General features: G+C 54.3%; 2 protein-coding genes across 28 annotated transcripts; both read right to left on the reverse strand.

Annotated features, from left to right (window-relative positions):
* Positions 1–155: 155 nt before the first annotated feature.
* On the reverse strand, positions 156–11,808 carry IL17RC (interleukin 17 receptor C). Of its 26 annotated transcripts, none has more exons than XM_070576546.1 (19): positions 11,560–11,808; positions 11,252–11,273; positions 10,903–11,055; positions 10,553–10,627; positions 10,352–10,461; positions 9,262–9,373; positions 8,883–8,927; positions 6,963–7,063; positions 6,641–6,700; positions 4,788–4,842; positions 4,524–4,705; positions 4,381–4,431; positions 3,369–3,420; positions 3,086–3,207; positions 2,777–2,836; positions 2,190–2,238; positions 1,040–1,135; positions 897–935; positions 156–808 (listed from the first exon to the last, which is right to left on the reverse strand). In XM_070576546.1, exons 1-19 carry the CDS (start codon positions 11,662–11,664, stop codon positions 180–182), a joined length of 2,118 nt encoding a protein of 705 aa, XP_070432647.1. In that variant the 5' UTR covers positions 11,665–11,808; the 3' UTR covers positions 156–179. The 26 variants fall into 26 exon arrangements, with proteins under 26 accessions (XP_070432647.1, XP_070432644.1, XP_070432642.1 ...); XM_070576543.1 differs by having other exon boundaries at positions 3,369–3,423; XM_070576541.1 differs by having other exon boundaries at positions 6,924–7,063.
* Positions 11,809–11,894: 86 nt separating this feature from the next.
* IL17RE (interleukin 17 receptor E) lies at positions 11,895–23,160 on the reverse strand. Of its 2 annotated transcripts, none has more exons than XM_070576568.1 (16): positions 22,907–23,160; positions 22,568–22,583; positions 21,840–21,962; positions 21,120–21,217; positions 20,703–20,862; positions 20,468–20,607; positions 19,536–19,604; positions 18,463–18,529; positions 17,329–17,504; positions 17,196–17,243; positions 17,068–17,113; positions 16,746–16,894; positions 14,983–15,051; positions 14,432–14,483; positions 14,251–14,349; positions 11,895–13,791 (listed from the first exon to the last, which is right to left on the reverse strand). In XM_070576568.1, exons 1-16 carry the CDS (start codon positions 23,036–23,038, stop codon positions 13,235–13,237), a joined length of 2,001 nt encoding a protein of 666 aa, XP_070432669.1. In that variant the 5' UTR covers positions 23,039–23,160; the 3' UTR covers positions 11,895–13,234. The 2 variants fall into 2 exon arrangements, with proteins under 2 accessions (XP_070432669.1, XP_070432670.1); XM_070576569.1 differs by lacking the exon at positions 22,907–23,160 and adding an exon at positions 22,734–22,850.
* Between the last annotated feature and the right edge of the window lie 1,612 nt (positions 23,161–24,772).

Consider the following 24,772-nt stretch of genomic DNA (forward strand, 5'->3'; position numbering starts at 1 on the left):
GTGGCGGGCCATGTGCGATTGCGTCACCCCACCCCAGCCAACCGGAGGCGGTGCCGGGCTGCACCTGTTTGGGTGTTAAAGGGGCGCGGGGATGCGCGACGCGGGCCGCTGGTCAGGCGAGCTGCTCGCTCACAGAGACGTGTGGGAGACACGGATAGAAAAATAGCGTCTGCCTTTATTCAGGTCCTGTCCCCTGCCTCCGGTCCCATCCCGCGTCCCATCCCCGCGGTCCCCGGGGTCCGGAGGCAGCTGTCCAGGGCGGGCTGCAGGGCCCGGGCCACTTGTTCCGCCCTCTCGCCCAGCCGCCCGGGGCGCGGGCCGCGGGGCCCCTGCAGGCTGCCCAGGAAGGCGGGCAGCTGTGAGGGCAGGGAGAAGACAGGCACGGCGCGGAAGAGGGCGGGCACGGCGTCCGCGTGCAGCAGCCCGTCGAAGTAGGCCCCCACGTAGCGGCCGGGCGCCCGGCCCTGCAGGAAGTCGGGCAGCACGCAGCTGAGCGAGGCGGCGAAGGCGTCGTGCGGGCCGTGCGCCCCCGGCGCGGGCCCCGCGTCCTGCAGCCACTCGTGGCACAGCGCCACGGCCCCGGGCGAGAAGATCAGCACCACCAGGCCGCCCTCCTGCACGGTCCGGCGCCGCTGCGCGTGGAACCAGGCCAGGGGCCCCTGCGCGCTCAGCTCACGGCGGCTCCACAGGTCCACGGCCACGCGCAGCGGCACCTGGCACAGCGCCGACGCCAGGGCGCCCACCAAGCGCTCGAAGCCGGCGTCGTCGGCGGAGTAGAGGAGCAGAGCCGCGCGGCCCGTGGCGGCCGCTGCCAGAGAGAACAGAGGGGGCAAGACGTCAGAGGGCCGAGGCCCAGCCCGCGGGGGCGGCCCCCGCCCGCGCTCGCTCACACTCACCCCCCGCGCGGATGTCCTCCTTCAAGAGCCTCAGCCACCCTGTTTGGGGAGAGGGGCGGAGGCAGCCGGTGAGCTCAGCCGCCGCCTTCTCTTGGCAAACTCCCAGGCTACCCCTGGGGAATGGGGAGCCAGGAAGCGCTCACCTTTCACGTGGTCCTTTTTGAGAAGGAAGAGAAGAAAAAGCGCAGCGGCAAAGAGTAGGCAGGCGAGCCACACGAGGACCCAGCGCTGGTGGATGTCTAGACCCAGGGGAGAAGACAAGATAATTAGAGCCCTTACACTTTCACCCCACTTCACGAAGGAGAAAAACTGAGGCTCAGAGAAATGATGTGATTTGCCCAAAGTCCACAGCACATAGTGGCAGAGCCAGTATATGAATTTAGATCCATCTGCTTGGGTGACCTTGGATAAGTGACTTCACCTTCTGCCTCAGTTTTCACCTCTATAAAATTGGGATAACAATAGTAGCTACTATATAGGGTCGTTGTGAGGACTAAATATATTAATACACAAAAAACACTACCATGCTGGGGGTATTAAGTGCTCAAATGTCAGCTGATATTATTGTCCCCTAAGCCTAGGGTTGCTGGGCCCCTGACTTCTCTCTTGGATGATTGCAGCAGCCTTCTAACTGGTGTCCCTGACCTCTTTTTTGCCTCCAATCCATTCACCACATGGCAGCCCCAGAGATCTTCTAAAAACACAAATTTGATTATGGCCCTTTGGTAAGATCCTGCTACTGTTAAGATAAAATCCAAATTCCTCACATTGCCTCCCAAAGCCCTACATGGCCCTTGCATCCTCATCTCATGACAACGTCTGCTTCCCAAGACCCTTGGGCCACACTGGCTACCTTGGAGTTCCTCAAAAAGCACCCCATTTTCATAAAAATGCTTCTCTACCCCCCTCACCTAGATCAGCCTTCAGAGTTCAGCTGGAACCTTTCCCCCGAACTCAGCCCACCGAGGTCGGGTCCACACTGTATGCATTCATGGATTTGGACACTTTTACTTTCTAGTGAGTGCTTCAGTAGCTCACACTTACTAAATGTAAGTGATTTTTGGCTAATGTCTTTCCAGCCTTCTATGGCTGAGTTGGGGCGTGGACTGTCTCTTTTTGGTGATGCTGGGATCCCTGCAAACTCTCATTATGGTTTTTGAGTGAAGGAATGACCCTCTGATTGATCTTAGCCAGTGAAGGACGAGGCCATTGCTTGTGCTGCCCCCATGAGTGCTCCCTGTCAAGATGCCAGCTCCTGGTACAGAGAGGAAAGGCAGTTCTTGTAATACTCACACTTGTCCATTGGGCAGGCCCACAGGGCTCCCAGGTCATCATCCCACAGCTGTAAGACACAAACAAAACGAAGCCCAGAGCCCCCAGCTTGGTGTTCAACATCCACTAAGTTCTGGCCAGCCTGATCTCCAAATTCCCAGCCTCCACTGTGCCTCTTTCCCCAAACACACAGGAGGCTCCTGCAAGCCGCTCTGTCTTTGCTTATGCTGTGCCTACTGCTGATTGGTGCCTTCCTCCATGCCAGATCCAGCCTACATGAAGAGCCCCTTGAAGCTCTCCCTGGAACCCCATGCTTAGCACATGGGAATGTGGTTTTCTGTTGACTGGTTTCTGGCCAGCAGTGAGCAACTCAGGGACAGGTACTATGTGTCTTCAACTCTTAACTTCCCCAAGGCTGGACACAAAATAAACACAAATAGATAGTGGGTGGGTGCTGGAGGGACAGTGACGTGGCCCCTACCTAGGAAGAGCGAGAGTTTTCCTGGTGCTTTCTGTTAGTCACGGGAAGAGGAGGAAGAGGCCGAAGACAGAGTTTGAGGGCCATTGCCCTTGGGTATTGGGGCAGGGCCCTCCTGCCACCTACTCACCTGCAGACACTGGCCCGAGTGCAGGTCTTGTAGTAACTGCTCTCCAAGGCGAGCTGCCCTCTGCCAAGCCAAGGAGTAGGGGGCTGTCACCTAGGGGCACCACACCTAGGAGACCACCAGGCTGCAGCTGGGCAGAATAGTAGTCAGTGGGGGGTGGGGGGAGGCTGGGAGATTTTTGAGAGGCCACTGAGAACCAGCACAGGGCCTGGCACAGAGGAGGGGAAAAGTTGAATAAAGGGAAAATTTGAGGCCAGGTTTGAGATGGAGCTGAGGAGGTAGGTACAAGCAGGAGGGTCCCCCAGCACTCACCGTGGAGGCCCTGCTGAGCAGTGGGGTGCAGCCACTGGGTTCCAAGGCACAGAATGATCTGTTGTCCTGGGGACCTCGTGCCTCCACCAGCAGCATATCATCCTTGAGGGGCCCTAGGGAGTCTGGAAGGGGTGAGAGCCCACTCTGAGTGAGAGCCAACCTTGCTTGGGGCTGCCACTTGCTCCCCTCCTCCATGCCTTACATTCACCCCCAGGAGCTGGCATTTCTGGGGTTTACCCCTATTGCAACGGCCCTGTCCCAGTGTCCCCCAGGCCCCACTCACCAGCCCACAAGCACTCCTGCAGCTGCAGCTGCATCTTCTCCCAGCTGCTCACCTGCTTGGAGGGGGCCAGGGTTAGGGACACAAGGAAAAGCCAGAGTCAAGGGCAGAAAGAGCAGAAGAGAAGGGACAGGTAAGGGGAGGCCTCTCGGGCTGGGGGTTCTGCACTCTGGACCTGACTTTAGGCAGATCTGGCTTCAAGCTTGGGTGATTAGGAGTCACTCTATCTTTCTCAGTCTCAGCCTTGTGAGGTCATCTGAGCCAAGGGGCCTTACGACCCTAAATTAGCTCTTTTCATGTCTGACCAAGCACTTCATACATTCCCTTCTCATCTAACCACTTCTTGAAGAGGCCTCACCTGACCACCCCACTTGCAATTGCCACCCCATTCTCCCTTATCCTTCCCCACCTTTTCCCATAGTGTTTATATACAGTTTTAACATCCTGTAACAATTTACTTATTATACCTATTGTCTGCCTTTCTCCATTAGCACATAAACTCTATAAGGGTGGGAACATTTATTGATTTTATTAACTGACATATGTATCCCAAGTGCCTAAAACAGTGCCTGGCACATGGCAGAAGCTCAATAAATCTTGAACAAATATGTTTATAATCACCCTTTGAAGCTGGAGAGCAACCTGTCCTACAGGTAGGGAAATTGGATGACGATAGCAATGACGAAAGCTGCTAGCTGGCATTTGTTGAACATCTAGTCTGTACCAGTCCCTTGGTGAAGCACTTCTCTTGTTTAATCTTCAGTACCACTCTCTGAAGTAGTTACTATTATCATCCTCATCACACAGATGAGACTGACCGTCAGAGAGGGGGACTGACCTGCCCAGGGTCCCATGCACTGTTAGAGTAAAGATGCAGTGGAACTCCTAAAGAGGAAGCCGGCAACCACTTTGCTCCAGGGACCCGAGGATAAACTGGGTCCAGAGCACTGTGACTCCTCTGGGGGTCTGCGCCGGGTCCTGCCCCCAGCCCAGCACTCTGGCGTCCCCTTCTTACCTGGACACAGAGGTTGGGGTGGCCTTTCAGCAATGGGAATTCAAGGGCCATCTGTGGAAAGAGGGGAATGGATAGGTTCAGGAAAGTTACCCCCTCTCGCCTCCCCTAACTTCCACAACCCCGGGAGCCACCGCCTCGCTTACGTTCACAGTGACATTCTCTCTGGGCAACGGCGGGACGAGAGGCTGGCAGGGGCCCCTGCCGGGTGCCTGCCAGCACAGTGTGGCCTGGGCGTGGAGGGAGCACGGTGCGTCCAGCCGCCAGCCCCGCGGGGGCAGCAGCTGCAGCCGGGCAGCCCGCCAGAGGTTCCGGTGTGCCCGTGGGTCTGCAGAGAGGGGCCAGTCACTGGGCGCCCGGCCCTCACTGGCCTGCACCATGCCCACCCTGGCCCTAGCCGGTCTGCTCACCCTCCGTGAAGGGGCAGATGCTTGTCCTGACGGAGTCGGGCTCCAGAGGCCACGCCTGGAAAAGAAACAAGTTCCAAAGTTCAGTTCAACCCTCCAGGAGCATGTGCTGGGGCCTCTGTTGGGCACCTGGGATGCATCCATTCAGCCTATGTTTCACAAACACTTGCCTGGTCTTTTCACCCTTTGCAAGGCCCTAGAGGTGCACACATTTATTCTTCCAGCAAATCCTATGCCAACATCTGGCAACATCTTCATTTAACAAACTCTTTTTTTTTTGGTAAAAAAGATTGTCCCTGAGCTAACATCTGTGTCAATCTTCCTCTACTTGCATGTGGGACTCCTCCACAGAATGGCTTGATGAGCAGTGTGTAGGTCCAGGCCCATGATCCAAATGAGCAAACTCCAGTCCACGGAAGGAGAGGGCAGGAACTTAACCATTGTCACCTGGTGGGCCCCCATTTAACAAATTCTTAATGAGTACCTTCTATATGTCTTAGCACTATGGTTGGCACTAGTGACCCAATAATGAAATCCACAATCACTTTGTGAAAACCTACTATGTGCTAGGCACTGTGCTAGTGTTAAGGATACATTCGTTTATTCTTTCAATAGACTTTTAAAGTCCACCTATAATGTGCTTAGCACTAGAGATAATATATTAATTTATTCAGCAAGACTTTAATTAAGAGCACCTACTATGTGACAGGCATTGTGCAAAGATCTGGGGGGGTTACTAAATTTGAATTAGACATTATTTTCTTGCCTTCAAGGAAATAGATTCACAGTGGATAAAACATGTATATAAATTAATAAATTTTCACTCATTTATCGAGCAATTGTTGCGTACAAGAAAAAATGAGATAAGTGCCCAAATTAAAAAGGAAGTGATAAATGGACAAGGAAGGACAGAAGCGCAAGGGGATTTGGAGATAAGAGAGGCCAGGAGGTTGGGGAAAAGCTTTGAGAAAGAGGTGACATTTGAGCTGGAAGGATTTGGTCGTATAGAAAAGAAGCGAGGGCATTTCAGGAAGTTGGAACCGCCTGAGCAAAAGTGGAGGTGAGTGAATCTTGATAAGTAGCTCTATCTGGATGTAGCAAAATTCCCATAGAGGGGAATCATGGGAAAGATACAGTGGGAAAGATTTAGTTGGGGGTCAGAATATGGGCCCAGATTGCCAGGGAAGTTACGGGAAAGGAGGTGGGGCCAGAAGTTATTGAAATGGTCTAGAGGAGAGATGATAGAAGCCCAAATTGGGCTGAGATGGAAAGGAGAGGGAAAGAGAATGAGAAACAATGTCAAAGGTAAAATAGATGGAACTAATTATGTGAAATTGGAGGGAGAGGAAAGAGCTACCATATATGAGCCTGAATGTGGCACACTTCCTTGAACAGCCCTATAAGGCTGGTACTGTTATTCTTCCCATTTTACAGATGGGAAGGAAACAGGCTCAGAGAGGTGAAGTGACTTGCCCAAGATCACACAGGTAGCAAATGGCAAGCGTCAGGATTCAAACCAGTCTGAGTTCACAGCACTCGGTCTACCCTCAGGGGAGCACAAAGAGGGCATTGGAGGAGTAGAGGAAGGCTTCGGGGAGGAGATGACATCTGAACGAGGCCATGAAGCATAAATAGGGGTCCATAAGTGGATAGAGGACAGGAAGAGCATTCGGGGCATGCAACAGCCAGAAGGCATAGGACACCAAAGGCCAAGGGAGGGCCAGGCACCCTAAGGAGCCAGAGTTTCCACTTCAAAGAGGAGTGTGGAGGATGGTGAGACCAAGAAGGTGAGGGCCATCCCCCTCACCAACTCCCCAGACCCCTTCCCCTGGCCCCCAGCTGGACTCTGCTCCTACCTGAATACAGAGGCAGGGAACTATGTCTGTTTGGTTCAAGGGAATGGTCTGCGGCCCAGTCTGTGGGACAAGCACAAGGGGAGAAGTTGGGGAAGATGAGGAGGAGGAAGGCTGGAGGGCAAAGTTGAGGAAGACAGGCGGGCGGCGGTTCCCCCAGCAATGTTCCTCGCTTTAGGTGTGAGTCGCTACGTCCTCTCCAAGGTCCCCTTGGATAATGCGCTCACACCCTTAGCATGAGCATCGTCCTAGAGTGGGAATGGACTTGGGGCGGGAGAGGCCTCACCAGGTTTCTATGCCACCACGGTTTTACAGGGCCCTGGACCTGGTTCCAGTAGAGGGAGAGGCCGAAGCTCTGCTCCTCAGAGACATCCAGCACCAGGTGCACGTTGTCGCCATCTGCAGTCACGCTGAGCCAGGGCAGGGCTGCGGGGGAAGAAAAGAGAGAGTGACTTCCTCCACCTCTTCTGCACACCCAAGCCTGGGCCATACCTGCCGAGTGACCCTTTGGAGTTCCTTTAAATGCCTTAGATTGGGAGGATCCTGCAAGGCAGGGCCTGTGTCCCCGTCTCAGACCAGACTTTGTCCCCAGAAGCCGTCCCAGGGGCTGCTGTACATAGGCGGCCACAGAGGCCCCACTATATGGTCATGAGAAACTCTTCTCCCTGCTTCTCCCTCTGCAGCCATTTGAAAGATCCCGTAACCACTGTAAAATAAATCATTCTCCTCTGCTTAGAACCCTCTGACGGCCCCCCATATTCCTCCCGAAGTGAAAGCCAAAGTCCTTACAATGGCTTGCAAGGCCCTACCCAATCTGGCTGCCATGACCACTCTAACTCATTTCCTAGCACTCTCGTCCTCAATTAATCTGCTGCAGACACACTGGCCTCCTTACTAATGCTGAAACACACCAGACACACTCCTGCCTCAGTCCCTTTGCCCTGGCAGCTCCCACTTCCCTCAGATACCTACATGGCTCCTCCCTCATCTCCTTCAGGTCTTCGCTCACTAGAGTGAGGCCATCCCTGACCCCTGCAACTCCCAACCTCCCTATCCCCCTTCGCTGCATTTTCCCCATAGCACTAATCACATTGTTAGTGATTGCATATTGCACATCCCCATGTATTTACCGTGTCCTCCATCAACCCCCCAGACCCTGACTCCCAGCCAGAACCCTCAGCTAGGTGAGGGCAGGGATTTTCATCAGTTTTGTTTATTGATTTATCTCCAGTGCTGAGGGCTATGCCTTAGGCAAAGTCATTACTCAATAAGCATCTGTTGAATAAGTGAATCAACGTCTACTGAATGAATGACGACATGAAATCAATGACGGATATCTGTGTCCTCAAAGTTCTGGTGCTGAGTAGTCTTAAATGAATCACCAAAGAGGCAGGCCAAGCCTAAGTTTAAGGCAGCCAAAGGAAAATGAAGCTGAAATCATTTAAGAGTTCAAAAAATATGGGGCCGGCCCCATGGCCCAGTGGTTAAGTCCGCGGGCTCCGCTTTGGCGGCCCAGGGTTTTGCCGGGTTCAGATCCTGGACATGGACATGGCACTGCTCATCAGGCCATCAGGCGTCCCACATGCCACAACTAAAAGGACCCACAACTAAAACATACAACTATATACTGGGGGGATTTGGGGAGAAAAAAGCAGAAAAAAAAAAAAGATTGGCAACAGTTGTTAGCTCAGGTGCCAATCTTTAAAAATAATAATAATAATAATATCACAGTGTTTCTATCTTGATCTGGGTGGTAGCCATGCAGTGTATACATAGGTAAAAATTAACTGAACTGGACAGCAAAACGAGTGCACTTTACACACTTTTCTGTATGTTATACCACAATAAAAAAGAAAATACAAAACAAAAAATAAAGCAAAAACAAAGTCCAAACAGCGTATGGGAAAAATCATCAAAACCTTCACTTTCTTACCCTTTATTTTATGGTCTAATATTATTTTTATTTTGGTATATTGGGGGTGCGCCATAATCTCGACAATGCCTTGGGCCTCTTGATGCCCCTGTTACTATCAAGTTTTTGTTATAAGGAGTGAGAGATCCACTTTATATTCCCGGTGCCTGGCACAGAGTAGGAGCTACTGCAGTTCGTGTGTGATGAGTGAATGAATGAATGTGCTCTCGGACCTTTTGGGCTGTGGCACCCAGACCTGAAGCTGACTCCAGGGGTCCCTCACGCTCCAGACCCCGCCCTCCCTTCTCCCAGCCCCGCTGCCCTAGCCCCTACCCCGGCAGCTCTGGATGCTGTCCTGGACTTCCAGCCCCCTGCAGTCTGGGGAGAGATCACAGAAAAGCCTCCAGTGGGACCGGGGGCCAAAGAAAGAAGGGGAGCAGTCCGACCCATGGGGAGCACTGGGAAGGGCTCCCTGTCCCCTAGATACCACCCACATCTATCCAGTGGCCAAAGCACCTTCCCAAGCACTGGAAAGCAATGTCACCCGGGGAGAGGAGGCACGGGGACTGACTCTGGGGAGGAGTGTAGCTCAGACCCTTGCCTGAGAGGGGATGGGTCTGGGAAGGGGGTGAAAGCAGAAAGGAAGTGGCCAGAGGGGAGAAAGACCAGGGAGACCAGGACTTGGGGCCCCTGAGGCTCTGAGGCCACTTACCAGGCAGCTGCCGTGTGAGGTTGAGTTCCTTCTGGTACCTGGGCTGAGTGTAGGACCAGATTTGCACCTCAGTCCCCAGAGCAGCCTCGAAGCAGTCAAACACTACAGAGCCCTGTGAGGAAAGGCGTGGCGGGAGGCTGGTGGCATAGGGCTCAGATTCTAGGCCAAGGGCTCTGGGGTACTCTGCCTGGACCACTCTGCTCACCCGCTCCCATATCACAACCAATGACTGTTTATACTGTGTGACCTGAAATTCTGCCATTAACGTGTCCTTCAGGGGCCCCCAGCTCTAAAGTACACACCCTCAGTGTGTGCGTCAGCAAGGCAGGGATAGGGCCCTAGATGTTTGAGTCCCTGCCCCTACCCCTGCTGTCCTGGGTCATGTGGCTAAGCTCAGGTGTGACCCCCACTGTAAATGTGGGATGTCCCCTCTCACAGAAGTGGTTCTTCTACCTGGTGCCTCAGTGGTCCTCACAGTTGCCCTGTGAGGTAGGCCAGCTGATGCTCTCCCATTCTACGGTTTTCCAGATGAGAGAAAACTGGCCGGGAGCTGGGGGCCAGAGGGGAAGTCAAAGGGTTTGAGTGATTTGGCCCGAGCGGAAGTACATCTTCCAACCACATATGGCCTCCTGAGGTAGGGAGAAGCCCCACCCCCTGCACCGTGGTGTGTACATGGGGCAGACGTGCCATGGCAGGAAGTCCGGAGAAGTGGATCCAGCCCACAGACTTCCCCTCTCCACGCCTCAGCTTCTCTGTCTGGAAAATGAGGGTCATAATGCCTAGTTCATAGGGTAGTTTTGAGGATTATGAAAGAAAGGAAAAATGAAACTTCCTGAGACCTTTCAGGGCCGGGCATGACACCAGGCGTTTTACACGTATCAACTCCTTTTATTCTCACAACAGCCATATGAGGTAGGGCTATTCTTATTCCCACTTTACAGACAGGAAAACTGAGGCAAAAAGGGCTGAAAGAACTTGCTCACAGCCCTGGCAGAATCAGGATTAAAGAGATAATGCACGGGAAAGCACTTTATAGATGCCAAGTTTAGGAGGTGGGTATTGTTATTGGTATTGTTATTAGTTCACATACCACAGACTGACCGGGCTGCACGAGGGCAGCAGGCACTTGCACCTCCAGCAGGACGCAGCGGGCAGTGGGGTAGGCCTGGAAGGAGAGTACCACTTGGGCCTGGAGAGAGGCTGTGAGCAACAGGGCAGAGGGTCAGTCAGGCCCAGGGGCTGCAGGCAAGGCCCTGGCGAGGCGCGGCTGGGCCAGCCAGATTCTCCTCACCATTCCTAGGCTCCTCAGGTTCTGGATCAGCTGCTCTTCCCAATTTTTCCTCATCTTCAGGTTTTTCCCAGTGCCCTGGAAGGACCCAAGAGCAAGGCCCAGGTGAAGCCCCCTGCCCTGGGCTGGCTTGGGGCTTGGCTTCCTTCCAGAAAGGGGCATGCAAGCAGAGGCCAGGCCTGGGGTCTCGGGGGTGGACAGGGAGACCAGGCTGACCCTGGGGGTCCTTCGGCCAGTGTCCTCCAGGAGAACACTGAGAATGCCCAGTGCTGCGTGACAGACTCCCTGGTCCTCAGGCCCATCTAAGACACATTCACATGTGTACATGTACTGTCACAGGATGACATGCTCACCATGCACAGCCAAGTGGACAGCCACACGCACACAGAGGTCGCAGTCGGTCTCCTGGTAGCACCTCCGCACCAGTTCAGTCTGCAGGCTTGTGGGCACCAGCACTGGGCCTGGGGCAGACACTATACTCCCAGGTAGGCAGACCACATCACCATCTGTGCATGAAGGGCAAGGTAGGAGCTGAGGCTGCTCTGAACCCAGAGTTTGGTTGCACCTGACACCCCAGAGGACCAAAGATCTTTGGGCTTTTCCTGAGCTGAGGGTGGGTGGTGAGAACATGGGACTGGGGCAGCCCTCCTCCCTTCCACCGACCAAGGAAGTTCTTTTCTCTCTAAAAGTAGGGCTACTCACCCCAGAGGTGGCAGGAGAGGCCCTAGGAAGGAGGTAAAGGAGAGTCAGTTTGTGCCCCCAAATCTAACCATCTTTCCCCCCTGAGACCCCCACCCACGTCTTTCTGGGCTCACTATTCCAAGCCCCTCCAAGAAGGAGACAGACCCAGCTCCTGCCCCCTGCCCATTCTTCTTTCACCCCATCAGCACCAGACAGACCAGCCAGGGCGGTTCTGGCGGCAGTGGCAGTGACAGGAGCCAGGCTGGGGCCTTGATGGGCCGCAGACTGAACCCTGAGCCTTCCTCAGCACTCCCAGGGCCCAGACTCACCGGAGAGCAGCGGGCAGCGTCCTGAAGCCCCTCAAGCCGCTCCAGAGAGAGGACCACAGGGCTTCGGCCCAGTGCCAAGGACAGCAGGAACCAGGGCATGGGCATCTTCTAGGTGCCGGGCGGCACCCAGGCCTGAGGCTGTGTCCTGCCCCCCCGGAGGGGGGGGCAGACAGCCCACCTCTACTCCCACTCAGCCCCGCCCGCCCGCCTGTAGGCAAGAGGGGCGGGAATCCGTCCCCAGCCTCAGGGTCCCAGGGCTGGCTAGCTTGCGCGCTCCCTTTCCTGGGAATCCTGACTGCCGTCCCAGTCCCAGCCGAGTGCTTTCGTTTTGGCTCTGGGCACGAAGCCGGCTGTTCCTGCCCCGCCCTGTCCCTCCCACCAACACCAGGCCTGGGAGCCAGCAGCCTTGGACTGGGGTGATAGTCTCACCTCCTCCTTCACTCCCTCTCCTCCTCCTCCTCCTCTGCTGACATCTGACTGGGAGGGGCCCCTGGAGTGGGTGGCAGCAACATGGCTGAGTAAGGGAGCTCTTACTCACCCTGGGAGTCCCTAGGAGAGAGAGTGCACCCCCGGGCCTGGGCAATCCTGGGGCATTTCTGCTTTCCACGTGACCCTTTGACACAGGTTCTGGGATCCTAGGGCTCACTGGGTCCCCTCTTACTGGGCACCCCAGGTCCCTTCACACATACTCCCTGGGCCTCAGTGACCCTCAGTGGGAGAGGAGCTCTACAGGCAGTGACAATGGGCACCATAAAGTGGGCTTTTCACCACTTCCTGGCCTACGCTTAAGTGTGGTATAGGAGGAAGGAACGCAGGACCAGAGCCAGGCAGACAGGGGTCCCCTCTCTGCTGTTGCCACGGGTTGGCTGTATGATGATGGACACACAGCACGTTTCTGAACCTGCTTTTTCCTCTCTTCTCTCGATGAGTCACGGTGAGGATCAAGATCCTCCTTTGCCTTTTCAGAGGCATTGCTGGTGAGAACATGACAGATGTGGATGTGGACATGGAGGATTCGAGCCCACACACTGAAGGTGGTACTGACCCTTCCCCCAGTTCAGCACCCCAGGCATAGCAGAGAAGCACGCTGCGTTTCTTAGTTTAGCCCTCACGGTTATCTTTATTCATCTCTCTCCCATCTTGGTCTCCACTGTCCCACTTTTGCCCTGGCCACCCAGGGCCAAAGCCTCTTTCCCAGGGTCCTGAGCCCTCCCTCCCTCCTCCTCTGGGCAGGTCCCAGGTCTGGGAAAGGGGGATCCCTAGCTCCCAAAGGGGTTTTCCCCCACAACCTGGAGCCACCCCCGGCTCAGAACTGCCAGAGCGCCTACCTCCGCTACCTCTCCAACCTGGACTGGAGCACGTGCAGATCACTCTCTTTCTGGAACTTGGGAGAGAGGAAGTGGGAAGATCCCCCACCCCCAACAGGACTAGGGGCAGAGAAGGTCTCAGTAGAGAGTAGCTCTCTCCCTGAGGGTTCTGAGAGGCAGGGTAAGCACGAGGAGGAAGCGGGACACACGTGGGGACCGGCTGGGACAGTGAGTGAGGTGCTCTGCCCCCAGGCTGGGAGGCAGAAAGTAAGTCTTTTTGGCCAGTCCTGAGGGGTCACCCCGAGGATTCCAGGGTAGAGGCCCTAGGCTTGCGGCCGTGGACATCCTCCGGTGCGGCGGGGCTCTGCTCAGCCTTGGTGAGCAAGCTTGGCGGCCTCGCGTTCCAGCCGGCGGCACAGCTCCAGGCGACCACGCAGGCACGGCCCAGCCCCAAGGCGGCCCCAGCTGATGGCTTCGGTGGAAGGCCGCGCGTCCAGCGCCCGCAGCAGGCGTGGGAGGTCGCGCAGCAGGCGGTAGCGCGGCAGGGCGCGCAGCGGCGCGGGAATGTCGCCCTTGGCGCAGAGGCGACTGAAGTAAGCGAGCAGCAGCAGCGGGCGCGGGGCGGCGCGAAGCAGGGCGCGCAGGGGCGCGGCGCGGGGATCCGGGCCACGGGCCGGGCGGGGGCCGGCGCTACTCCACAGCAGCAGCACGGTGCCCCGCTCCCGTGCCACGCGCGCCCGCGCCGCCCACAGCCACGGCAGTGGACCCACGCGTGCCACGCGCGTCCCCTCCCACAGGTCCACGATCACGTCGCGCCCGCCGCCCAGCGCTGCCCGCAGCAGTTCAGCCAGTGCTCCCACCAGGCGCCGCTGTGCCTCTGAGTCCGCCGCGTGCAGCAGCAGCACCGGCCGCGCTCGGCCCGGGCCTGGGAGCGGGAGCCACAGATGAACAGGGTCGGGGCTAAGGGACAGCCCAGCCCTCTCCTCCCCGGCCCTGGGGCTACATCATAGGGGGCCCGCCGCAGTTCTGGATCTGTGCTGGAGGTGGGTATCCAAGTAGTTTTAGCCTGTAAGGTGCCTTTGGGCTAATTAGATAAAGGCGCCCCGGAAGGGGCGAGGGCCAGGGCGCTAGGCTTGGCAGGTGCGGCGCAGTCTGGATTTCCGCCCCACACTAGCCTCTTGCCCAGAGACAGTATAGTAAAACACCTGCACAGAGGGACCTTTGCCCTGCCTTAACCATTCCTGCCCACTAGGGGGCCTGAGGCTCAGCCCTGGGGGTAGCAGAGAGCTGGGTGCAGTCACAGGGAGCCTGGGCACGGGAGCGGTGGGGGGCAACTAGCCTAGGAGCTGGGCTGAATCCAGCAGGTTTCCCCAAGTGAGCTTACCTGACAGTGGGCGCCGGTGGGTGAGGACCAGAACAACGCCCAATAGGGTGGTGAGGACCAGCAGTGCCAAGATCAAGAGTCCCAGGCGTCTATGAGAGACTGAGTCAAGCAGGGTGAGGCCAAGCCAGGCTCCCCGGCGCCCAACCTCTGCCCTAAGTGCCCTCCCCCCTCAAGAACTCACCATCTGGACATAAGAGGCGCTTCCAGGCAAACTGCACATCTGACCTCCACACCTGAGGGCACAGAGCGCCCCACCCCTGTGAGCCAGGGTAGCCTCTCCTCACAGGGGAAGTTGAAAGAGGCTTGGGGATGAGAAGGGGAGGCCCCCCGGATAGGGAATTACTCCAGCACAGGGTTTGCATCTGGTGCAGGTCTGGCTGGGCACAGAACAAATCAAGAGAGGCAAGCCCCAAAAGTAAACTCAGAGTTGGCCACGGTGTCCATGAGGACCCGGCGGGAACAGGCCCCGACTGAGGTAATCAGCCACCACTGAGCTCCAGCCCACTGTCACCATGCCTGAGTGCAAACACAGAACACCAGGCTTTCTGATTTTTCAAGAGAAGCGAGAAATCAGCTTTTTAAAATATGACATCTCCCAGTATTTAAATGGTGGCAAACAATTCCAATTTCAAACACCATGCAGGCCGAACCAAACGTTTTTGCAGACTGGATTTCCCGCCTGTGGAGTGGATGCTAGGGGAGTGTGTACAGACTGAGGGCAGGAGTCCTTACCAGGACACAGCCCCCCGGCCTCAGTGAGGGGATGATGAGGTCTAGTGTCACTGGGCTTGAGCCTTGAGTCTGTTGGAACAAACAACAGAATGACCGTCCCCATAGAGCAAATCTGGCTCGGTCGAGCCTCTGAGTCTTTGTTCATGCTGTTCCTCCTTTCTACCCCCCACCCCCACCCAAATCCTACCCAGGCTGAAGGCCAAGGCCACTCCTGAAGCCTTCCCTGGCTTCATTCCCAGATCCTGCTGATCATTCCCAGGTCTGAACTGCTGCACAGATACACATTAATCAGGCAATCAGACACTCATCAACAAACATACTCTGGGCGCCTACTCTGGGCCAAGCCCTGAGGAAAGAAGGCGGGCGCAGACGTCGTCTCTGTCCTCCAGCAGCTCACAAACCAGGGAGGCTAATTATACGCTGCCTCCCTTCTCTGTCCTGCACACCCGAAGGGGCGGCTTGTCCATTGGAAAGAATCTAAGTTGTGGAGTCAAGAGACCACGGTTAATAAAGTCAGGCTTAACTATTGCCTTTGTGGTCCTGGGTGTGTGATCTTTGCGTAGAGATACGTTACCTTCCTCCCTGAGCTCAGTTTCTTCATTTGTATATGAGATAATAATCCTTACTTTACTGGGTTATTGAGAGCATCACATGGGAACACACATGTGAACACCCTTTGTAATACACAGTGCAGCGTGTATTCATTTAGTAGTAGTAGCTATTCTCACATTGTGGACTCCTTAGGGGCAAAGACTGTGTTATATACTTTTCTTGTATCTCCCAGGGCCTAATACAGGGGAAGCACAGAGTAGGCACTCAATAAATGCATGCTGAATTGGACAGAATTGATTGCCATCTGTCTACAGGCAGAATGTGGCTCCACCCTTTGTTCTGGGTGCTGGTTAGGGAGGTGATCAGAGTCTCCATCCTTGGGAACACCCTCCATCCCCTAGCACTACCCCACCCCTGTCCCAGACCCCGTTCTCCAGCCCACTGTGAGCAGGTGCTGACGCAGTGGCTCTCAAATCATGGCTGAACTCAGTGGAGGTGGTCTTCTCCCAGCTACAGAAACGAAGGAGTCCACGGATTTAGCTCTCAATTTTAGGTTATCCCACATGACTTTGTCTTAAATCTTAAGCATTTGCTACCACCCCTGCTTGGGAGCCTCAGAGAATGCAAAACAAACAAGCTGCAAGTGAGCATTTAAGAAAAAACTGAAAAGAGCTAGTCATGCTTAGCTTGGTGCTGTGGGTTTGTGGATATATTTGTGGGTTTATATCAGATACACGGAACAGAGTCTGCTAGTCAAAGTGTTCTTAGTTCACATGATAGACTTAAATCTGTCAGTCGTTTACAGTATTGTGCAAAGAGCACTTCAGCTTCTAGGGGCTCTGCCTCCCAAGACGGTCAGAGAACTTCTGCCAGGTGCCTTGTGGAGGCAGACAGGAGCATGGTGGGAGGGGACAGCTCAGTTCAAGAGAGGGCATCAAGGTAATACGTGGCAGCAGTTCTGGGGGGCCAGAGAACAGCTGGATGTGGGAGGACCAGTCACTTATCTCTGTTTATCCCTGTAAGTTCAGAAACTAAAAGGAATTCGAAACTGCTCCAGCAAAGACCCCACTGACTGGCAGAGGAGCCAGTGAACAAAGGCAGATCCAGTCAAGGAATAACCAGATGCTGTGAAGTCAGAGAGTTGTTTGCCTGCACCTGCTGTGCTCTGAGTAACAGGACCAAGTGGGGGCCAAGTCCTGGCTAGGCCCTACCTGGCTGATGCTGTACACAGGGGGCAGCAAGCCATTCTGCCCCAAGCCTGGGTGGCTCCAAGCAGCACTGAAGGTGGCATGCGTCCTCGAGGAGAAGTGAAGGATCAGCTGCTGGGCTTGGGTATCCATGCTCACATTCCAGGATGGGGCTGCCAGGGAGTGGGAAAGGGCATCATGTGAGAGACCCTGCTTGTGGGAGGTAATAGGAGCTGGGCTGCAGTTGACAGAGAAGTCAGGGCAGGGCTAGAGTCTGGCTCGGTCACAGTTGGGTGAGGGTGAGATGGTGGGAAGGGGTCCCAGCTGGGGTCACTTTTTGGCTCACCAGTCCGGTGGGGGCATTCAACGTGGCTGCTGTTTCCAAAAGAGAACTGAGAAATCCAAGAATGGCAAGTGAGCAAGCTCCAGGCACCATCCATACCCCTACCCATCCCCTCTTGCCCATGCTCATACCTTGAAGCAGAGCTGGGGGTGCAAGTCCACCTTCTCCAAAACATACCACTGTGGTGGGAGAAGGGAGTCAGTGAGGCAGCAGGGCCCTGGGCCCCAGTGCCACCCACCCAGGCCCTGGGGAGGCCTGTCTCACCCCCTCAGACTCTCGAGCCGTGGCATTGGGGAGGTCTTCGCAGAGAGTGCGCCGGCCCTGCCTCTGGCAGAGGGAGGCCTCCAGCTTCAGGGGGCAGCGCAGTGTGAGGGCCATGACCATCTGACTGTGCTGGCTGTAGTCAGTAAATTGCACTGACTTCCAGAAATCCGAGCCGTCTGGGCAGGAGGCAGGACAGAGAGTGAGGCCTGGGGAGGCCTGAGCCCTGCCTCGGGGAAGCCTCGCTTTGCCACCCCCATCTCCAGGGCATCAAGAGACGACTCTGTGAAGGTGCTCCACACCTACCAGGTACTTGCTGGCCTTCTATGTACCCAATAAACATATGTGCCTTCCCCAGCCCGTTTTATTACCTCTTTTATTTAGCTGTCTCCTCCCTTCTTGGGCTCCATTCTGGCCACTTCCTTGCTGCTCCCCAAACTTGAAACGTTCATACCTTTGCTTAGGTTCTTCACAGAACCAGGAATGCCGTCCCTTCCCTTCTCCACTTTCTAAATCCTACCCATTTTCTGAGCCCAGCTCAGGTGCCACCCCCTCTAAGAGACCTTCTCTGCTCACGACAGTCCTCACGGGCTTCTCCCTCTCCTGAGTTCCTGCCCTACAGCCGAGTCCTTAATTACAACCCTGCCCTGGGCTGCAGGCTGCGTTTGTGCTACTCGTTTGTCATGTTTGAGCAGCCAGTCTCTTCAACTTGGGGACAATGATGTGCGTACAGCACTTTAGATGTCATCAACTACTTTCACAGATAATACTGAATTCAAGCTACATAAACAGTTGGAAAGTAAGGCAGTGCAAGTATCATTATTTTACAGATGGGGAAACTGAGGCTCAGAGAAGAATCAGTGGCAGAGCTGGGATGTGACCCCAGGTCTTCTGGTCCATTCTCATAGGACACTACCTCTTGGGTCTCATATTTCTGTACAATGTTCAATACTGATCTATTGGCAGACTGGTCGGTAGATACAGTAGCCCTGTTCACCCACTGACTCCAGGGAAAGTGCCTACATGCCTTCTGGGGCTTCCTCCGACACGGGTGTGAAGTGTGTGTGCATGTATGTGTGTAAGAGAGAGACAGGGAGAGGCTGTGCATGCACAAGAATGCATACGAGCAGCACTCACAGGCTTCAGGCCAGCTCTGGAAGGGACACTTTTTGCGCCTCACGGTGTCCTCTTGCAGGTAGGATGCCTGGGGGGACAGGGGAGCGGGCACAGAGGGTCAGAGGAATGGCTTTTCCTATATCACTCAGACCTGAAACTCATTCTGGCTTGACCTTACCCAGATGCACGCTGCCTGAGCTGGCAGGGCACTGAGGAGGGGGAGCAGTGTGAGGTGTGGGCAAGGATGGGTGCTGCTTGACACTTGGAGGAGGGACTCCAGAGTTTAGGAGCGAGATCAGTAAGGGAGAAGCTGAGTCCTTTTCTCCCTGGAGAGGAGAACCTATCCCCGGAAAGAGGGAGATCGTGAAATCCACATTCCTCAACTTTTGGCTTCCCTAGCCTCCAGTCTCAGCGATTCCCAGGGTGCCCAGTGCCCTGTGTGGGCCCCTCCCCCAGGACTGCCCAAATGCCCAATGGTCGTCCACCCTGGCAGGTGCTTGTTCCTCCAGATCTCAATGAAAATATAGAGTTGAATAAGAAAGATCTTACTTTACAAATAGAAGATAATAATAGTAAATTCGTAGAACTAATTCCAGATCTCTTCCTGAACCCTCTCTTTTGTCTCCTCCTTGGTGACAAGGCCTCCTGCCTTTTCTATCTAGTCTAAAGAAGTCTTAAAGCCAGGCGTCTCAGACTTATAAGGAGAGAAGGAGGACTGCCATGGAAGGCTAGGGGGGAGTCAAGATTTTGGGGGCCATGTAGAACTTTGCAGTGGCCACGTGCCCCCATCGTGACTCCTCAGAACACACATTGAAGGCAGTTGTCTATTCTGCCTCTGTGGGCTGAGGCCAAGTCTGAACCAAGGGAAGCTGGGTTTGGATGGGGCTGAGGTTGGAATCACCCCCAATTATGTCCCATATTCAGGAGGACCCTTCCATCTCTGACCACAGCCAAGCTGGCATCAGTCTTCCCAAGCATCTCGTTAATACCCAATTCTTTTTAAACCTGACTTACTGGAGATATGCTTGACAAACCTCCCTATCTGGGGGCCTAGGGGTGCAGCATGGACAACCCACAGCTTTTCCTCTGCTCACCTCTATGCACAGACAGGGCAGAAGGAATTCATAAGGCAGGTCTACAGCATGGCCCCCGGACACAATTTTCTGTTGATGAAGCAGCAAAGGGAGAGAAGAGATGCCTGAGAAAGGGTACAGCCACCTCTTACATGAGACTTATTTCTCTCGCTAAGAAATTTCCTCTCAGGCGGTCTCTGCTCTATAGTCTCACTATTTGCTCTAAATGTCTCCATATTATATGGAGTTGGGGTGGGGGAGGGAGGAGATAGGGAAAGGAATATACATTTATTGAGCCCCTACTGTATGCCAGGTAGGGTGCTAGGTTCTAGAAGCATTAACTCAATTAATTAAACGCTAGCATCAGAGTGATCTCGGGCAGTATTATCACCATTTTGTAAATGAAGAGAGCTGAGGGCCTTGGGCACAGCAGCAGTCCCTGCCAACGGTACCAAGTGTTACGGGCATCTGTGACAACTGGAGGTTACAATGGGGTGTCAGAGCCTGGACTGGGAGCATGGGGGACATCTCATTCTCTGAGGGGCAGCAACAAATGGAGGAGATGGAAAGGAACCAAGACAGATGTGACCACTTCATTTTCTCAAAGAGAAGAACTTCTTGGGGGAACTGAAAAGGCTTCTTAACGCAAGCTGAATCTCACTGAGGGTCCTCTCACGGGGGGAAGTGCTGTATTCATTTCTCTGCTAGGCATTCAGCGTTGCTCCAGGTCTCTGCCTGCCCCTGCCTCTCCTCTCCTCCTAGGGGACAAGACCCCTTGCGTTTTCTGTCTAGTCCAAAGAAGTCTTAATGCGAGGCACTTCAGACTCGTAAGGAGGGCTTGGACAACTCCCATCTCTCTCTGGGCCTCAGTTTCCCCATCTGTTCAATGGGTAGGTTCTTTCTGCTCTAGCGCTCTGTGATTTGGCTTTTTACAGGGAGATGGCACTCCATACCTTGGCATCGAAGGGACCGCCCAGGTCTTCGCACTCTAGTGCCCACTGGTGACAAAGACGCACGCTGACCTCAGGGCCTGGAGGAATGGTCACTTGAATAGCCCGTGCCTCAGGTAGCAAGTCAAAGGAGAACTCGGGCCCTGGGGAGAAGGGGGACTTGGTGGCCTTGTCTCTCAGGCTTAGCGCAGGCGCCACTACTTGGCTGCACCCAACCCCCATCACACCCCATGCCTACCTCCATGCCTCTGTGAGCCGGGTCTGGGGAGACCTTCCACTGCCTCTGGATCTGAAGGTTGGGTCCTTTTGGAGCGCAGCCCCTTGTGGGAGGTATCTGGGGAGGGGCCGGAGCTGTGATGGCCCTTCTTAGACACGCAACAGCTACTCAGCAGCTCCCTCTGTAGGCAGAGATCAAGGTTGGCCTTAGGCCAGGAATCAGGAACTCTGCCTTCTATTCCTGTTTCTGGAAGCTGGGGCTCCAAAGGCAAATTGCTCAACGTTTAGGCCTGAGTTTCCCTACCTCTGTAACAGACAGAACAATCTACTTCATCTCCACAGTTTCTATCTCTCTCGTGTGACTGGAGAATAAAATGAGAGGCCAGACAGGAGAGGGCCATAGGGTGTAGGGCAGGGCTGATCCAGGTTGGAAGAGTACCTGAGCAGATACCAGCATCTTGTGTCTCCTACAGAACTGGAACTTGTAAGACTTGTAGGAATTCTGCACCAGGAGGTGGAACCAGCCCCACTGACGGCCTGCGCAGGAGAGGACACATTTACCTTCATTGCCACTCCCCTACCTGGAGATGTGGCCTAATGTTGGCGAGCAAGTCATTTTAGATCAAGGAGGGTAATGACATCAAACTTCTTTAGTCCTGAAAGTCGCGATACAATCAAAAAAAGAATTAATTTCTTAAGTAAAGACAAAGCTATATATATATCTATATATACACAAAGACGTTCATTGTACCACTATTTGTAACAGTGAAAAATTAGAAACTGCCAATTTTTAAGCAGTGTATGGGCAGGCACTGAGCTAGGCAATGAAAATACAGAGTTGAATAAGAAAGATCTTACTTTACAAATAGAAGATAATAATAGTAAATTCGTAGAACTAAAACATTTTGATCCCAAGAATTGGTACCAGCTGAAATGAGAAACACCATCACAAAATGATATGACTGAACTCACGACTGTCAGTCACGGTGTGCTACGTGAGGATGACCTGAGTCTCTGCTGAGACTGACAACAGGAAAAACATCTGTTCTGGTATAAGTCCCACTTTGCCTGAGCCTGCCCACCCGCCACCCCCCCCCCCCACAAATGCCCCTGAATTCACATCTCCACTGAGAATGGCCCAAAGAGCTATTTCTCAAACCTGAAAGATCTGACACCAGACACAGGCACAAACAGTAGGCGCAGTGCCAGAGTCCAGCACACAAAGGCTTTCGAGAGACGGGGAGGGCCATCCAGATACGGCAAGGAATATAGGCAGCCCTTCCTGTGAAAGATGAAAAGGAAATCAAATGGTAGGGTCCAAGGAGGTCCCTCCTGCCTCAGACAAGTTGGACTTGAGGCTGAACTCTGCCACTTACATCCTGGCCATGTGACCGTGGGCAAGTTACAGACCTCTCTAAACCTCAGCTTACTCATTCATAAAGTGGGGCTGCTGTCAAGATCAAGTAAGATAACGTGTGGGAAGATGCTTTATAGAGTAGAATGCACCATAAAATATGAAGGATCATGGTTGTGTTACTGACAGGAGTGAGGGACCAGTTAGGGGGAGTGCCTGGAGATTTACCTGCGCCTCTAATTTAACCCTCCCCACAGCTCAGCAGCAACAGTCTTCATCGTGCAATCATCTCCACTGCGCTGCTTTACCCTCAGAAACTGAGGGTCGGAGGGGTTAAGTGCAGAAGCCACACGGGCAGTATGTGGCAGAATTCTAATGCAAATCCAGGTTTGCCTTGATTCTAAACCCCATGCTTTTTCCTTGATACTATGCTACTTCCCAGGTTGGGAACCAAAATTAGAATGGAAGGCTCCCTGGGGATCTGTAACAAAAGGGATGTGGAAAAGAGGAATGAGGCAAACAATGAGACTCACCAATGAACTTGTCATCCTGAAGGCACAGGGCCCAGCAGGGAAAAGAAAGGAGAGAAGTATAATTAGTAGGGATTCTCATAAGGAGGTCTCTCTAATCATCTAATTCCGAGGCCCATAAGCTAATAGCCCAACCCCTCTGGCTCTTTTCTTACCAGTTCCACCTTACCCAGGCTCTCAGTGCACCAGGACCTTGGCTACCCCTTTGAGACCGTGTAGAGGACACACTGAGGCTGCCCCCAGAGCACAGGGACTGGAGAGGTAGGGAAGGACAGGCAGGAGAGTGGGGAGCTTTACCAGCCAGTGCCAGGAAGGTGTTCCCACTCGGCGGCGGGGCCTTACCATGTGGGAGGCCAGCAGACAGCGGGTGCTCCAGTGGGGCAGGGAGGGGCAGGCAATCCCAGGGCGGGCAGAGAGGCCAGTGAGCAGCAGGAGGAGAGGCAGGAGCAGGGCAGCCAGTCCGGGGCTCCCCATGGGCTTCCGTGGGGTCAGGGCACCCAGAACATGGCTGCACGGCCTGAAGGTGGGCGGCAGAGCCTTGCTGTGCAGCAGCAGGGAGCGCAGTGCCAGCAGGAGTCCTCGCTTCAGCCTGCCCCTGCCCCGCCCTGCCCTAAAGCTCCTCCTCGATCCTAACCAGCCTGCCAGGCCGCATTCCTTCTCCTCCAAGCGGAGGGACTGAGGGACGCTTGCCCCCCCAGAAAACCCTACTGGCCCCACCTGGTGGGCGAGGGGCTTCGGCTCTGGCAGAGAAATAACAGGAAAGAGGCCAGCACTGGGTTCGGGGGATGGCGGGCTGCACCCATTTCTTAACCCCTCCTCCTCCTGCAACACCGTGCAGATCTGACATGCCCGTTAACCTGCTCTTGGACTTGGATCTCCCCTGGACACATGCTTCATCTCCTCACTTAGAGAGTTAACAGAGCCGTTAAGCACTACCCTGCATTGGGTGCTGGAGACAGAGGTGACTGAGGCACCGTTTAAAGTCGGGCAGAACAACAAGAAAGCACTATAGGATGCACATAAACCTCACGTGCCCCCATATGCATCCCGGTTCCCCATCTGGCTGCTCTCAGGACTATAGCTCAGCCTTCCTCTCTCTAACCATTGGCCAGTTCCAGCTCTTCTAGGCAAAGGACTCCATGCTAAGGGGGCCTCCAGCTTCGAGGACCAGTACAGTCTGCTCAAGAAGCCCCAGAGCTCATAGCTGAGCCCTGAAGCTGAGGGAGCGGGCCCCACGCACTGACCTGGTTTCCTGTGGTTTCCGATGCTGACGAGGCTCCAGTCTTTGTGGGGACCCTCCCCATCATCCCACAGCTTCCTCCTGCTCATGGAGCACTTGAGCTGCTTCAGCTCTCACCTTGGCGACACACACAGTAGGAAATATGGTGCACACCTACCAGGCGGAGGCATCTTGAGACGGTCATTGTCCATCTGCACTTTTCAGCAGCCTGACCTTAGCCTTCTTTAGCTCAGTTCTAGTTCCTAAGTCTTCAGGCCAGTCTGAAGACCCCATCCTACCCATTATCCTAAAAATACCCTCTAGCTTTTGAGTTCCTTAGAAGATACGGACCCTTTCTATTTCCTGGTGTTTCTCCAATAGCTAGGGGTGAACGTCATAAAATAAGTGCTCTGTAATTGAATAAATATAAATTACAATAATTTCCATCTAAGTAGCAGTTTATCTGTTTCACATTTCACCAAGCACTTTCGTATTTGATCCTCCCAACCACCTTGTGAGACTGGTGGAGAATTACTGTTTTCATTTCATAAAGAAACAAGGAAGCAGGTGCTGGCCCGGTGGCATAGTGCTTGGGTTTGTGTGCTCTGCTTCAAAGGCCCAGGGTTCGCCGGTTTGGATCCTGGGTATGGACCTACACACCACTTATCAAGCCATGCTGTGGCAGATGTCCCACATATAAAGTAGAGGAACATGGGTACGGGTGTTTCCTCAGCAAAAAGAGGAGGATTGGTGGCAGATGTTAGCTCAGGGCTAATCTTTCTCAAAAAAAAAAAAAAAAAAAAAGAAGAAGAAGAAGAAGAAAAGAAAAGAAAAAGAAATAAGGAAGCAGAGAGGAAGATGATTTGGCCAAGGTCAAGGTCTCTAGCCCAGGAAACTCCACTTCTGCTAGCCTCTCACAGTTCAATTCTCTTAAGGTCTCTCCTCCCACTGCCTCATCTCCCTCTGCTCCTGGGAACCCAAAAAAGCCA

The sequence above is a fragment of the Equus przewalskii genome, chromosome 15 (genome assembly GCF_037783145.1).
Source record: "Equus przewalskii isolate Varuska chromosome 15, EquPr2, whole genome shotgun sequence".
In the NCBI taxonomy this organism is placed as follows: Eukaryota; Metazoa; Chordata; class Mammalia; order Perissodactyla; family Equidae; genus Equus; species Equus przewalskii.